A 15764-nucleotide genomic window follows, 5' to 3' on the forward strand; every position below is an offset into this window, starting at 1 on the left:
GAAGGAACCAGTTTCTTCAGAAGCAGCATAGCTGAATCAAGTTAAGATCTCTTTAATGCTTTTTTTTTTCTCTTTCTAGTTCACAAACCAGATTTCCCCCCATCATTATTTATAGCAGCAGCACTGAGATTTCAAAGGGCATAGTGCATTCAAGGCAATTAGAAAAGCAGAGACAAAAAGAGAAACCCCTTGGATACAGCATGGCGGCTGCTGCTTCAAACTGAAGAGGATTTAGAGTACCTTTTTTCAAGAATGCCTCATAGCCTGGAGACTAGCTTCCATCTCGATCTCATGTTCTTCCCACTAAATCTTGTAGTGGAGTTCATAACAGCTGCCCCTGGGATTATTACATCATTATAGTCTTACATTCCTTTTTAGGAAAGAGATCTAGCGTTAGAATTTGGGTCTGTTAACGTGTGAAGCTTATAGATTCTTGGAAAAGACTAAAGTCCTTTAAAGGTGGAGGAAAGACACTAGGAAAAATAAAACATACTGAACATACAGAAGAACTGACTGGTTATATATGACATCCCAGTATAGCTATAGCACTTAGACTTATATACTGCTTCATAGAGTTTTTACAGCCCTCTTTAAGCAGTTTTACAGAGTCAGCCTATTGTCCCCAACAATCTGGGTCCTCATTTTACCCACTTTGAAAGGATGGAAGGCTGAGTCAACCTCGAGCCTGGTGAGATTCGAACTGCCAAATTGCAGGCAGCCGGCAGGCAGCAGAAGTAGCCTGCAGTACCTGGACCCCCTTGGATCCTCTCCTTTGCTATTTTCTGACTTCTTTAAATTAACAAATTGACAAGCTGGCATGCTGCAAAATGAGAGTCAGTTTGGTGTAGTGGTTTGAGATCCCGGCCTAGAAGCCTTTGAGTTCAAGTTTCACCTCAAGCATGAAAAACCATCTGGGTGAATTTGAACCAGTCACTCACTCAACTTAATTCATCTCACTGGATTGCTGTGGGGAAATAACAGAGGAAGGAGTATTAGGTCTATTCACCACTTTGAATTATACAGGTAGTCCTCGGTTTACAACAGTTCACTTAGTGACCGAAGTTACAACAACACTGAAAAAAACGACTTATGACAGTTTTTCACACTTATGGCTGTTGCAGCATCCCTATAGTCACGTGATCAAAATTCAGACTGACTCATATTTATGATGGTTGCAGTGTGGAATGATGTTTTGATCCTCTTCTGACGAGCAAAGTCAAAGGGGAAGCCAGTTTCACTTAACAACTATGTTACTAATTTCACAACTGCAGGGATTCACTTAACAACTGCAGCAAGAAAGGTCATAAAATGGGGCAAAAATTAATTCACTTAAATGTCTCACTTAGCAACAAAAACTTGGGGCTTAATTGTGATCGTAAGTCGAGGACTACCTGTATATGAAAAGAAAGGTGGGATAAAGATGTAAAAAAAATAAAAAGTCTCTAGAACAGTCTGCATTTCCAAGGAGCCCATGGAGCTCCAGGTGAATTTCAGAAGCTTTCTGGATAAATAAAAATAATGGCTGGATGCAATCTACTACTTAGTTGGGCATGTCTACTTACCTAGAAAAAAGGCAGATGAACAGGTGTAGTAGAATATGAGTATAGAAGTTTGAGTATGGGAGTATGTCGGGGGCTGGCGTAATAGCATTATGACAAACCAGGAGTTTATAATTCTAACTCAAAGTCTCACTACCTGAATGGGAACATGCCAACAAGGGCCATTTCACAGTGGACCCATAACGTTTCCTGCAATTTGAGAGGTCTTCATTTGAAAATCAGAGACCTCTGTGGTTTCTTGCTGGCCTTCTTAATTTTTAGTTTAGTTTACTTTATTGTCATTGCACCGCGTACAACGAAATCCAAACACCATCTTCAGTGCACATTATGACTATGAAAATAAACACACATCCTTCACCCTCCACACATTGAGCCGAATCCCCCTGACACTGCACCAATACTGCACTATACAGCAGAATTCAAAACAGCTACTGCCCTGGGATAGAAGCTGTTTTTCAGCCTGTTTGTCCTTGTTTTTATTATTCTGTACAGTCTGCCAGATGGTAATAGTTAAAAAAAAAATGGTGGAAGCAGGTGACTTCACCAGTCCACTATGAAGGAACAATTATCTTGAGTATCCAGCTGAGAATCTCCTTGGCTTCATCCCCCAAACCTCATTTTACAACTGCCAACTTCTGACAGCTGAATATATGGCTCAGTTAGGTAATTTTAACCTGGCAATCGAGACTCCTCTCCATGCAGATCTTTAAACAGAAATGTATGTTACTTGTAGTCCTCGACTTAAAACAGTTCATTTAATGACCGTTGGAAGTTACAATGGCACTGAAAAACATCATTTTTCACACTTATGACCGTTGCAGCATCCCCATGGTCACGTGATTTGCATTCAGATGCTTATTAGCCGGTTTATATTTATGACAGTAGCTGTGTCTCCTGGGGGTGGGTGGGGGGTGTTTCATGCCATCCCCTTTTGCGCCTTGAGAAGCAAAGTCAATGGGGAAGCCAGATTCATTTAACCGTGTTACTAATTTAACAACTGCAGTGATTTCACTGAACAAATGTGGCAAGAAAAGTCGTAAAATGGAACAAAACTCACTTGATACATTTCTCCCCTTTTAGCCACATAAATTCTGGACTCAATTGTGGTCGTAAGTGGAGGACTACCTGTATTTTCCTAAATTCAAAAACTGATAAACCAAGACTACTGTATAGAACTGTGATGGCAAACCTATGGCACTTGTGCCACAGGTGGCACGCAGAGCCATTTGTGCCGGCATGTGAGCTGTAGGCAAGCTTGCCTCACTGGGTATCTGCGTGCCTCACAGCTTATTTTCGGCCGGTTTGAGGCCTTTTTTAGCCTCCCAAAGGCTTGAGGAAGGCTTCCGCAAGCTTTGTAGGCTGAAAACTAGTCCCGTTTCATCACTTCCGGTATTTTCGGAAAAACACGAAGTGATGAAACGGGGCCTGCAAAGCTTGCAGAAGCCTTCCTCAAGCCTTTGGGAGGCTAAAAATGTCCTCAAACCGGCAGAAAATCAGCTGTGAGGTGCAGTGCAGGTAAGGGGGTGGCGGGGGGGTGTAGAGATTGTGTGCGCATGCATATGGAACATGGGGGGGTGCATTGCTTTCTGGGTGCTGGCACGTGAGCGTGCAAGCGCGTGCACAATTTTTGGCACAGGAGCCCAAAAAGGTTACCCACCACTGGTATAGAATTTCCTTTTCTGGTTCTGGCCTTCATCTCTAATGGTACTATGAATGCCAGCAATGTGTGATATCCATTAGAAAGCACCTATATTTGGTGATGAGAGCAGCTCTACATCAGATAGGACAAAATGGCCCATGCTGTGGAAAACGTGGATATAATTCCCCTCCACACACACAAAGTTAGGATTGTTGGCACTGTGGATGGTTGTAGGATCAATAAAGAGAAGTTAAAATTCTACAGTCAAGTTGTGGAATCTGCTGAGTTCAAAGTGAGATGGGGCTACGTGTAGCTATTGATCTTGACAACTGTTCTTATCACAAGGAAAAATAGGCATTCCTGGAACACCAGCACCCCTGGAAGAGAAGCACCCCTGGAAGAGAGGTTTTTAACCCTTCTGACTAGGTTTATGAGCTTTCTGAAAGCATCTGGTTCACTAGTGTGAGACACAATGTTGAGTTAGATCAAGGGCCCTCAAACCTGGTAAGTTTAAGACTTGTGGACTTCAACTCCCAGAATTCCTGTGCTAACATGACTGGAGGAGGAATTCTGGGTATTGAAGTCCACAAATCTTAAAACTTGCCAAGTTTGAAGTCCCCTGAGTTAGATTGTCCGTTAGCCTAATGCAGAAGGATTCCATATGTCCTTACAAGTTGGAGAGGAGATTATGTCTTTAAAGCCTTCAGAGTCTCCCTTTTCCCTCAAATAACTTCCTCAACAAAGAACCTAGTTGCTGAATGTCTCTGGAGATTCTCAGTCATCCAAGTCATGGTTGTCCCAAGTGTGCTTTTTTTCAAGAGGCAACTGGACTTTCTGTTTTTTCCTAGAAGACTTTTCACTTCTCATCCAAGAAGCTTCTTCAGCTCTAACTGGATGGAGGGAAATGGAAGGAATTATGCTCCTTGCAGACAGCTGGTCATTTGCATTCTTTTACTTTTAGTCAAGTTGTTAAGGCCACTTGGAGGTTTATTTGTGTCAAGGTCACCTGGGTGGTGCAAATGGGCGTGGGAGCCTTCTTGGAACTGTTGAAAGGATTGTGTTGTAGACTAGAGATAGATGATGTCTTCAGATGATGATAAACGTCTTCAAAGAAAAACAATGTGCAGTTGCCTCTTGCGGCGGCGGGGGGGAAGCACCTTTGGGACCTACCGTAGTTGCTGAGGATCTCGGCTGTCATTTTGGATTAGCCTATCAATAGGACAGGTTCTGTATCTTTGCCACACCAATATGGTGCTTTATGAATCAGATTCCATAAGTGCTTTGTGCTTTGCCTTTATTTTAATGACCCCAGATATGTACCAAAGCGTTGAGGGAAGCAGCAGGAAAGGCTGTTCCTTCCTTTCTCAAGAATTCCACCTGATCTCCAGAGCCTAAAAGGATCTTATCTTCAGCTGGCAATATTGGGTGTAGTTGCATCAAGACTTTCCTTCCCTCTATCAACCAAGAGAGATGGGCTATGAGAAAACGGCTCATGGGCCCCGAGGTTAACTCCACCGTTGCTCCCTATTAATTTCTCATGGTCTGAGGTTGGCTGCAGTGATCTTCTCTGGCGCTTTCTCTCCCAGATGCTCTTGCGTGGCTTATTAGAATCGCTGCCCCCTTGGACTGCAGGGCCTTGATTACTGCCGCCCCTGCTCTGGTTGAGGGAGATTCTGTTCTCCAGCATTTCCTTCCTGGAGATGGTCTGAGAGGTTGGGAATGCTTGGTTGGGTTGCTCAGAACGGTGTTCTAGTCTAGGGTGGGGTGGACTGACCAGATAGACATAGACCTCTGCTTGCTGTGCTGCTGGCAAGTGCTGATGCCACTCTAGGCCAAGGCGGGGCTGATGAACTCTGGGAGAATGTGGGTAGACATATTCCTCAGCATTAAGGTGGGTTCTAGATGCCGTATCTGGAGCAAAGGTAGAATACAGCACCCTCCGGGGACCAGGTAAGATTGGGCTGGGGATGAAATTGGTCTCACTGTTTGGGTGATGAAAGGGCTCATGGGGCTGAGCTAAGTGGTGGGGAGCAGGCCCCTCTGTGTTTAGGCCCACTGAGCGTGTCAGGAAGCGTTGGCCGTGGGAACTACCTCCTGTGACTTCTGAACTCTGCAGCTTATCACCTGTGGCCCTTTGGTGGCTCCTTGCCAAAACGCCATAGTTGGCTGAACTGTTTACTGTGTCAGGGGTGCGTACTGGTGAGCTGAAGCTGAAACGAACCCAGGAAGCAACCGATCCCACAGGACACGCTGGCTGGGGGGTCTCGGGGTCAGACAGATGGGAGCTTCCTTGGCTGTCCTGGAGTTGTTGGTTCTTGTGCCAACTGGCTTTCTTGTCATCCATATCATGGTGGCTTGACCATTCTCCAGAATAGTAGGCCTTGTTTTTCCTGCCCAGCTGAGTGCAGAAGGCTTTGGACTCATGAGGGTTGCCGATTTTCACAGTCACTTTCACAGGATCTACAATGCAACGGAAGCGCAGAGTTGAGGGCTTTCTCTGGCTCCTGAAAAGGGCCGATTCTTTCCATAGCCTCTTGCTGCTGGAGAGAATCTTCATGGTTTTGAGCAGCCGACTGCCTGCAAACCAAGGAGAAGCAGCCTAAAAACCTTGAAAACGGGCAAGAAAACCAGGAAAGGCGGCTCACAGCTAGACGTGTATGTCTATGGAGATTCTCAGCCATCCAGGTCATAGCTGTCCCAAAGGTGCTTTTTCAAGAAGCAACTGGACTTTCTGGTTTTTCTTTTCTTTTGCTGAAGAAGCTTCTTGGATGAGAAGCAAAATGTCTTCAAAGAAAAACCAGAAAGTCCAGTTGCCTCTTGAAAAAGCACCTTTGGGACAGCTAGAGGTGTCATTCAGCAATATCCTTGCTGACCTACATCTCCCAGCATCTCTGAGAGCTAGCCTGATAGGGCTCTGGCGCATTCAGTGCTTTGGACTCACAATTTATTGAATTCTTGACTGAGCAAAAGTCAAGAGCTAGTTGTATTATTTTGCCTATTATGGAAGCAATGAATGTGAGATGAGGTGGGAAAGGAAAGATCACTTTCCTAGAATTCTCTGGAAGAGCAGTGAAGAGAACGTGAAACAAACCCCCAATTGATCCATAGGCTCAGCAAAGTGATCTCCCTGGACCTGGGGGGGATCATGTGCTAAGCCACCTCCTATACCGATGACCCCTAGCTGTGGGGTTAATTGCTGACTGTGGAAAGTGGCTGTGAGCCACTATTGGAAATTAGCAAGTACAATGTAGATACTTCCTTATTCACTCTCTCTGAATCACCCATGTGCCCCTTTTGTTGTTCTAACCAGTCAGCTGGCTAGGATGTGATGGGCATTGTAGTCTAAATATCTGCAAGGCATCAGAAGGGCAAAAGTGGATCTTAACAATTAGTTCACAATCTAATCTTAAGGCCATTTCCCATTTACACCTAACCACAACACCAGCAGTGGGATCCTACTTGTTCCACCTCTGGTTTGGTGATCACGCGTGTGCACCTAATATGTGTGCGCGCGCGCATCTTTCACACACCAGCTGAGGCCTGCAGCACCAATCAGCTGATGAGAAAGAAGAGAAAAGCGCAGTGCTGGCTGGGAGGGCTGATTCTCCTCTCAGCTGATCGTTGGAGGCTTTTTTCACTACCAGTTCAGCCAAACCGGTAGGAATTTTTGCTACCGGTTCAGATGAACCGGGCAGAACCGGTAGCATACCACCACTGCACAACACCAATGTTGTCAAACTTTGTCCCCTACTGGCTTTGTCCCCTGCAACTTATCCAATCTTCTCCGTGTCTCTCTCCGTGAGACAGCTGTATGCCATCCTTAGCTGTGCGGTGAACAATTATTTCCCCTATTCAGATAGACGTTGTGCGTGATCTATTACGCTTCGTCACCAATCATTGTCCAAGATGAACAACTATGGGTGGGGTTGGAATTAAACTTGACTCTTTCAGGCTAATGGGGGGAGGGAGCTCCCCCCACTCCCTGACCAGCCTTATCTGCCCCATTATTCCACTTCCAGAGAGTAGAAGCACTGATGATGTTAGTAGCATTACATTGTTCAGCTGGCTGTGTGCGAAGTGCTTTAAACCTACACCATTTACCATTTTAGGACATAGCTAAAATAGTAACAGTGAAAATGACAGGTCCAAACCCTCCTGGCCCCCACCCCTCATTGCCAAAATACCCCTGATTCTGGCATTTGTTGCCTATATTTGTTGTGTGTTTGGGTGTGAATAGAAGTATTCTGAATAAGCGCCTTCATTACTCTGACCTATTTTTCTTGCTCTTTCAAACTTTATCCAGAATGGAGTGAAGGGGCACAACAAGGGAGCCTGGAGATGACAGGGTCTGGCCTGCAGCCACATTTCCTCTGTTCTACTGCAACACCATGATTGGCGCACGTAAGCAGGAGGAGAAGGGCAAAGCCCGAGGAATCAACCAGTTACTGCTTATCACACGCAGAGACAAAATCAGGATGGCACAGTTCAGCAATGAGTCAAAGCAGAGGCAGGATAGGAATCAGCAATAAGGATAGCAGCCATATATATATATATATATATTGCCATTTCAAGCAACACAGCCCTTTATATCAACAGTAGAGAAGGCTCCTCAGGTTATTTTCCCTAATGCATTACACCAGTGGTGGGATTCAAATTTTTTTACTACTGTTTCTGTGGGCATGGTGTGGCTTGGTGGGCGTGGCAGGGGAAGGATACTGTAAAATCTCCATTTCATCCCCACCCCACTAACCTGCTTTCCAGCTCCATTCTCCAGTGCAGGGCAACAAAAGAAGACCCAGCCGATCAGCTGGGACTCGGGAGGCAGAGAATAGATGGGGGCGGGGCCAATCAGAGGTGGGATTTGCCGGTTCTCTGAACTATTCAAAATTTTTGCTACCAGAAATTTCTCCAGAACTGGTCAGGACCTGCTGAATGCCATATCTGCATTACACCTAATGGTGGCACAAATGTGTGTTGGCAATTGTTTTCTGCCAAGTTCCCCATGATGCCTCAATTTTGTTTTCAGTTCAAGGGTGAGATAGTTTTGGGTTTTCAATAAAGGGGAATATTTTCAGCTCAGGAGTGAAATGAGGCTGCTGTCTCTGAGCTTGGTTGCTTTCTTGCAGATGTTTCATTACCCAAACTAGGTAACAGAGCCAGTGATAGTAGTCTTAATTATTTTGCTTGTTGTAGATATTGTGATGTCTGGTTCAGCTTTCACTGGTAGGATAATTATGGTCTGGCCCCTTTTTTTAGGTTTTTGAGGGCTGGTCTGTCCTCTGCTGTAAGTTGATCCTGTTCTCGTCTTCTGGTCTGTGGAATGATGTTTTGTCTGATGTTTTCTTGGACCTCTGGGAAGTTTAGCAGTTTTAAATGCTCCCAAAACTACAAAGAATTGCAGATCATTGACATCACCTATAGTTGAGGCCTTTCTGTAGCATTCAGTATTTTGCAATGGATAGTGGACAGCTGGACTACTAGCTCTGATTAACATTTTGGATAATGAAATGTCTTCAAGAAAACAGCCAAGCTCAAAGAACCAAGGGCTCCTCTTCTTGGGTTTTCCTTAGCTTTATCCATGGTTAAAATGATGTTACAATTTACTGAGACTTTTCACTGCTCCGCTGTTTCTTTGACTAGGATCTTTTTTGATTATGAATTATCCCAGTTTTCTGTAATCTAGGCGTATAGCTTGTATTAAGCCACATTTACTGAATGCTTTATTCAATAAGCTATGGCTTTGTGGTTTTGTGCAGCATGTTAAAGCAAAGAGAACTAGAGCTCATCTCAACTTTGTGTCATATGTGAGTTGAGCTGATGATTTTTGAAGGCTGAAGAGAAAAGAATTGGCTGGAAAGGGGAATTTGGTTGTTTCCCTCCTACTTTTTTATGCATCTGTAAAATACCTTTCTTGAAGAAAGAATCATATATTTTCCTCAGGAATGGGGGAAAGGTAATCCACAACTGAAGAAGAGAGAGAGAGAGAAAAATAGCATTAAATTAAGTATCTTAGCATACTGAAATAGTTTGGATGGTTCATTGCTCATCAGAGCCTCCAACCAAGTTTTCTGATGCTCTTGAGTAAAACTGGAAGAACTTAAGTCAAGCTATACGAGATGATGCTGTGGTTATTTTACATCTAGATGACTGCCCAGAACTCCTGCAATTATAACACGAGAATTAGCTGGAATAGTAAGAATGGGCAGCCCAGGGAACAGGATTTTGCTGGTCTATGGGTGGCATGGCAGAGGGTGCTTTCCATGCTTTCATTGGACATTCCTGAAGGCGTCCTCCTATTCATTGCCTGGGTGGAAAGCAAATATTATCTTCTAATAAAAAGGACAAAATATAGATACTTTTGGGTACGGGTATAAGTAACCAGTAGGGATATAAAGACATTACTCATTGCATATAGACACAACTACCACATCCAGAACTGCCCAGAGGACGACTAGGGATCCAGCTACTGGGAATTCAACTACAGCTAGTTGAATACAGCTAGATTCAACTATAGCTACAGCTTCCCCAACAGTATAAGAAGGGATGACTGGAAATATAGTTCAGGGGCAGGATATCTCTCTGTATATAGCACTAGCAATAGTACTTAGACTTATATACCACTTTACAGCCCTCTCTAAGCGGTTTTACAGAGTCAGCATATTGCCCACAATAATCTGGGTCCTCATTTTACCTACCTCGGAAGGATAAAAGGCTGAGTCATCTTTGAGCCTGGTAAGATTTGAACTGCCAAATTGCAGTCAGTCGGCAGTCAGTCAGCAGTCAGCAGAAGTAGCTTGCAGTACTGCACTCTAACCACTGTACCACCATGGCTCATATATATTTCCTTTTAAACCCAATGCATGACTTGCAGTTGGCCTGTTTATCCCTCTCCTTCACACTACTGTTCTGAGTATCAGTGGCTATTCCAAATTTCCTATCTTCCTACTGAATGAACATTCTCACAACCTACTTATCAAAAAGAGTCATTAGCAAGAGTCATTATCTAGTTTCAAAACATAAGGAATTCAGGAGATCAGATTTGGATTCTCCAACATTTCTATTTTATGCCTATGGAGATTCTTAGTCATCCAGGTCATGGTTGTCCCAATGATGCTTTTTCCAGAGGCAACTGGACTTTCTGGTTTTTCTTTGAAGATGTTTCGCTTCTCATCCAAGAAACACCTTCAGTGCTGAAGAAGCTTCTTGGATGAGAAGCAAAACATCTTCAAAGAAAAAGCAAAAAGTCCAGTTGCCTCTGGAAAAAGCACCTTTGGGATTTCTACTTTTAGTTTTTTCAACAGCTGCAGGGCTCCTGGAATTAGGTCAGGGCAGCAGTTTGGGGAAGAGGAATTCAATCTGGGTCCAGTTACGCCTGGATAAGAGTTATGCTGTGTAATAAATTTTACAAATAAGTGACATCAGGAGACCTTGCTCATAGTGACTCACGCTTTCTTTACCTCCTGATTGGATTATTGCAGTGCCCTCTATGTGGGGGCTGTTCTTGAAGATCATTTAGAAGCCTCCAGGGGTTCATGTGGGTACTTATGGACATAGGTCATTCCCCCCACCCCCCAACATGATTGCTCTGAGAGCTGCGTTACAATAGGATGCAATTCAAGGCGCTGGTTATCACCTTAAACCTCCCATGATGCAGAACTGGGATAACTATGAGGATCACCTGTTCACAAGATTATCTGCCTGCACCCCAAATTCCCATGGGGAGGCCATGGTGCTGGTCTCTTCATTTAAGGGTTGCCCTGTCATGGTACCAAAGTGACGTGCATTTTGTGTGATTGTCACCTTCCAATGGAACTGTCTTCTCTCTCAAATGCTGCCTTTAGCAAGGAGGGGAAGACTGGGGTCCTTCCCAGACATTTGGGTCTAGTTCAATAGAATACCTTACAGCAGGCACGGCCAACCCACAGCCCACGGGCTACATGCAGCCATGGACCTCTGATAATGTGACCCCGCAAGATCCTAACTTTTAATATTATTGTGTGATTTTATATTATAAAACTATATTATGTATTTTATATGTGGCCCAAGACCATTCCTCTTTACTTGATGTAGCCCAGGCAAGTCAAAAGGTTAGACACTCATGCCCTATAGCATCAGTTGTTTTAATCTGTTCTGTCAGTTTGTCATTTTTGCATATTTGAGTTATTTTTACAAACGATATATGCTTTGGGATTTTTTTTCTTGCTTAATGTTTTTTATATGCTGCCCATGCTTCTTGAGTTCAGCGGCTGTGTAAATCCCTGCAATAAATAAATCAATAAATACTGTATATATTCTCCTCCTTTACCTGGATCTGCTATTTGTCTCTGAGTTGGGCAGCTGTATAAAAGCAGTCCATTTATGTTCCTCTCCTTTATCTGAGTCTGTTTTTTGTTACTTTAATTCATATTCACATTTTTTGCAGGGCCAAAATGCTGGAGAATAGAAGCCTGTTGTGTTAGGAGTTAGAAGCTTTTTGTGGGTTAAAGGAATGGTGTTTTTGTAATTGTTGGAAAGGCTAACATACTCTCACTAATATTAAATGTACATTCCCTGACTCTCATAGGAGAAAGCAAAGTATAATAGGTAACTTAGTAGTCAGTCCTGAGTTGCTTTTCTAGAAAATTGAATTATTGGGGATCTGTGTATGTATCTCCTATGTCCCACTTCTTTTGATTCTGAGGCAATTCCTCAGGATTTTCTTTGTAAGGAAAACCTTTATAAGAGGGCTTCCTAGCAGAACCCTTTTTTTCTTCTTATTGTTTATTTAAAAAGTAAAACTTTGTTCAGTCAACCTGGGACTTCAAGTCCCCTTTGCTTTCTTGGCAGCTATTTAGAAGTAGTTTTTATTGCCATTTTGCAAAAACTTTCTTCAGCTCCCCGTTATAGTCAACTGTGCTGATCCTCTAGTGCAGAGGTATCAAACTCGCAGCCTGTGGGCTGGATGCGTCATGTGCTGGCCACGCCCAGCCCCATATTAACAAAGGGGGAAAAAGTTGTGATACGACACATGACAATGTGTCATCACAGATTTGACACCCTTGCTCTAGTGATCCAGTACCAGTCAGGTTGAGACCACTTACTTTTTTTCTGGGATTAACCAAATTGTGGTAACATGCTGCAGCTTGATTATTTTAAGTGCTCACTGTTGACTTGTCTTGCAAACCTAGACCTAATTCACGCCTTCACCACTATCATCCAGGAAAGAACAAGCCTTGTTTTAACTACGATCATTTGCTTGGAGAAAAAGCATCTCAGCAAAAAGCCTTATATCCAGAAGAGGCTCTTAGGTCCAGTAGAGAAGTTCATAGAAGCCTCAGTGCCTTAATGCCCAGGGATGCTCACCCAATGCCGACAACTTGGAAGGGCAAATATTCCCTGTGGCCCATCCTGCTTGTGAGGACATGCGTTAATACCCACCTGATTCATTTTGCTTACCAAGGCAATCAGTTTAACGGCATATTCCAGTAAAGCAAAAAGGCCCAACACAATCAGGATGGTGGCTAAGAGTTTCTGATGGGTCTCACCAAAAGGGAGGCAACTGTTGTACATCTTGTCCCCTGGCATGGCCATGGTTGGCAAGGGAGAAACAAAAAACAGGCAAGCTGAGAATCAGAAGAGCATCTTCCCTGTCATGGCTGTGTTGCCAGCTGCAGCCACAGCGCCAGCTGCAGCTGTGGAGGATCTCCAAAGGATGGATAAGTCCAAGCATCTGCACAAGCCCTTTGTGACATTTCTTCACTGGTGAGTCAAGCTAGAATTGTCTTGGTTGGGCCAATCAGAAGTTTTCTACAAAGCTACAAGAGATCTTCACCCATTGGATAGATGTCATACCATGTAAGCCTTTGAAACCTAGGGTTTGGTGGACAACCTACTGTGACCTTCTTTTCAAATCAGGCTAAACTGTAGTGGCTGTGTTAACGTCCCATACTCAGTCAAGAACCCCATCATGTGAACCATTGAGGTCAGGAGGAAGCATGTTCACTGATTTATTCCCAAATCATACTGGAGAAATGGAATTTTTATTGTCCCCAAAGCTAGTGGGATGCTATTATCTCCTGAAATGCCAGAAAACGCTTCTTGGACAGTGAAAATGAGGGCTTCTCCAATAATTCTGTCCCATTCTCTGCCTCATTCTTCACTGGCCTTTGATTCTGCTCCAATTATTTTGGCTAGAGATTTCCAGAATTTGTAGCCAGCCAGCACCCCGACTGAAGTCCTTTTTAATGGGAGATGCTAAAAATGTAAAGCAACTGTCGTTCCTGCTGAGTTTTAGACCTTTGCCAGAATAGCTCTTTAAATAGGTTCTGCTGATTTCGACAATTCTTCTGTTATTTGTCTGTATGTGCTTTTAAACATTTTTTTCATTTATTAAACATTTAAGAAACAAATTGAGAGACTACATAAAGACAGCAGAAAAAGGATATGGTGGATGGTAAATAAAATTTCAATACGTAAAATAGTGAATGTACAATTGATAAAAGATTTAAAATGCATTATTCCATGGACTGCCTATATTAAACTAGATTTAAATCATCTTGAGAAACCACTGCAAATTACTGCAAAACACTAAACATTAATTCCAAGGTGTTTCTGGTGCCCAAGCAAATCTGTAGGCCTCTTTAAAATAATTCAGTCATGAACTATGAAACCAGCCTTATAAATACAGGTAGTCCTTGACTTACAATTCATTTAGTGACCATTCAAAGTTATAACATCACTGGAGTGACTTATGACCGTTTTTCACACTTACGACCGTTGCAGCATCCCCATTCCTGATTTACATTCAGATGCTTCATGACTGACTCACATTTATGACCACTGCTGTGTACTGGGATCTTGTGATACCCTCTTGCAACCTTCGGACAAGCAAACGGGGAAACCAGATTCACTTAACAAACCTGGCATTGGGTTAAAAAGGATATATATATATAAGCCATGATGGCACAGTGGTTAGAGTGAAGTACTGCAGGCAACTTATGTTGACTGCCGGCTGCCTGCAATTTGGCAGATCGAATCCCACCAGGCTGAAGGTTGACTCAGCCTTCCATCCTTCTGAGGTCGGTAAAATGAGGACTCAGATTGTTGGGGGCAATAGGCTGACTCTGTAAACCGCTTAGAGAGGGCTGAAAAAGCACTGTGGAGCTACTCAGTATTTCACTTAACAAATGTGGCAAGAAAAGTCGTAAAATGGGGCAAAACACACTGAACAAATTTCTCGCTTAACAACATAAGTTTGGGGCTCAATTGTGGTTGTATGTTGAGGACTACCTGTATGATGAAATCATACTGAATCAAGCGGAAATTTACCCCAAATGTCTGCACAGAAAAAGGGCCTTCACTATCTATGAGCATTTGCTGAACATTGGTACCGAGCTGATGCCAGGTTTGTTACATTTTTATGTTCCACTTTTTAGGAATTTGTACAGGTAGCCCTCAACCACAACTAAGCCCACAATTTTGGTTGTTAAGCAAGACAATCGTTAAATGAGTTTTGCCCCATTTTGCAGCCTTTCTTGCTGGAATTGTTACGTGAATCACTGCAGTTGTTAATAACGTGGTTCAAGGAGTCTGGCTTCCCTATTGGCTTTGCTCTTCAAAAGGTCACAAAAAGTGATCAAATGATCCCGGGGCACTGCAACCGTCATAAATACATACCAAGTGCCAAGCATCTGGATTTTGCAATGGTCGTAAGTGTGAAGATAGCAATAGCAATGGCACTTAGACTTATATACCACTTTATAGTGCATTACAGCCCTCTCTAAGCGGTTTACAGAGTCAGCCTATTGCCTCCAACAATTTGGGCCCTCATTTTACCCACCTCGGAAGAATGGAAGGCTGAGTTAACCTTGAGCCTAGTGGGATTCGATCTGCCAAATTGCAGTGGGAGTAGCTTGCAGTACTGCACTCTAACCACTGCGACCATTGAGGTTCAAGATGGTCATAAGTTACCCTTTTCAGTGCCATTATAACTGGTTACTAAACAAATGGTTGTAAGTCAAAGACTATCTGTATTACATATCACTAATACACACTTTGGAAAAAAATAGGCATAGCATATTTGGGCTACAAAAAGCTGAGTGGCCCTGAATGACATCACAGAGTTTTAGTTGTCTCCTTGCTGCCATCTCATGGGTATTCATGTGTTTGCAGTTGAGGTATACCTACAAAGCAATCTAGTTGCTTGGATAGAGTAGAATGAGTTGGAAGGGACCATGGAGGTCTTCTAGTCCAACCCCCTGCTCAAGCAGGAGACCCTATACCATTCCAGTCAAGTGGCTGTCCGGTCTCTTCTTAAAAGCCTCCAGTGATGGAGCACCTACAACTTCTGAAGACAAAGCTGTTCCACTGGTTAATTGTTCTCACTGTTAGGATGTTTCTCCTTAATTCCAGGTTGCTTCTCTCCTTGATTTAGTTTCCATCCATTGTTTCTTGTCCTGCCCTCTAGTGCTTTGGAGAATAATAACCCCCTCTTCTTTGTGGCAGCCCGTCAAATAGTGGAATATTGCTATCATGTTGCTCCCAGTTCTTCTTTTCTTTAGACTAGCCACATCCAAATCCTGCAGCTG

The 15764-nt window shown here is 43.4% G+C and overlaps 1 protein-coding gene and 1 long non-coding RNA gene across 3 annotated transcripts in view; one reads left to right on the forward strand and one right to left on the reverse strand.

The window, feature by feature from the left end:
* The window catches only part of LOC148126012 (uncharacterized), a 38248-nt gene that overhangs the window by 1613 nt on the left and 20871 nt on the right, over positions 1–15764 (forward strand). Inside the window, exon 2 of the long non-coding RNA XR_015742683.1 lies at positions 7502–7599. This is a non-coding gene — a long non-coding RNA (uncharacterized LOC148126012). The remainder of the gene's footprint in view (positions 1–7501; positions 7600–15764) is intronic.
* LOC113434224 (uncharacterized) lies at positions 4547–12768 on the reverse strand. Of its 2 annotated transcripts, none has more exons than XM_026697290.2 (3): positions 12634–12768; positions 9105–9162; positions 4547–5775 (listed from the first exon to the last, which is right to left on the reverse strand). In XM_026697290.2, the coding sequence occupies exons 1-3, from the start codon at positions 12766–12768 to the stop codon at positions 4607–4609; spliced, it is 1362 nt and encodes a 453-aa protein (XP_026553075.1). In that variant the 3' UTR covers positions 4547–4606. The 2 variants fall into 2 exon arrangements, with proteins under 2 accessions (XP_026553075.1, XP_087785086.1); XM_087928960.1 differs by having other exon boundaries at positions 12616–12768.

This window comes from Pseudonaja textilis, chromosome 3 (genome assembly GCF_049901715.1).
Source record: "Pseudonaja textilis isolate UNSWEBS1 chromosome 3, rPseTex1.2, whole genome shotgun sequence".
In the NCBI taxonomy this organism is placed as follows: Eukaryota; Metazoa; Chordata; class Lepidosauria; order Squamata; family Elapidae; genus Pseudonaja; species Pseudonaja textilis.

Coding starts and splice junctions, on each gene's coding strand:
- LOC113434224 (XM_087928960.1), bottom strand. CDS start 12,768: ATGGCCATGCCAGGGGACAAGATGTACAACAGTTGCCTCCCTTTTGGT. Junction 9,163..12,615: donor TGGTAAGCAAAATGAATCAG/GTGGGTATTAAC, acceptor TCTCTTCTTCAG/TTGTGGATTACCTTTCCCCC. Junction 5,776..9,104: donor TGATTCTTTCTTCAAGAAAG/GTATTTTACAGA, acceptor CTTGGTTTGCAG/GCAGTCGGCTGCTCAAAACC.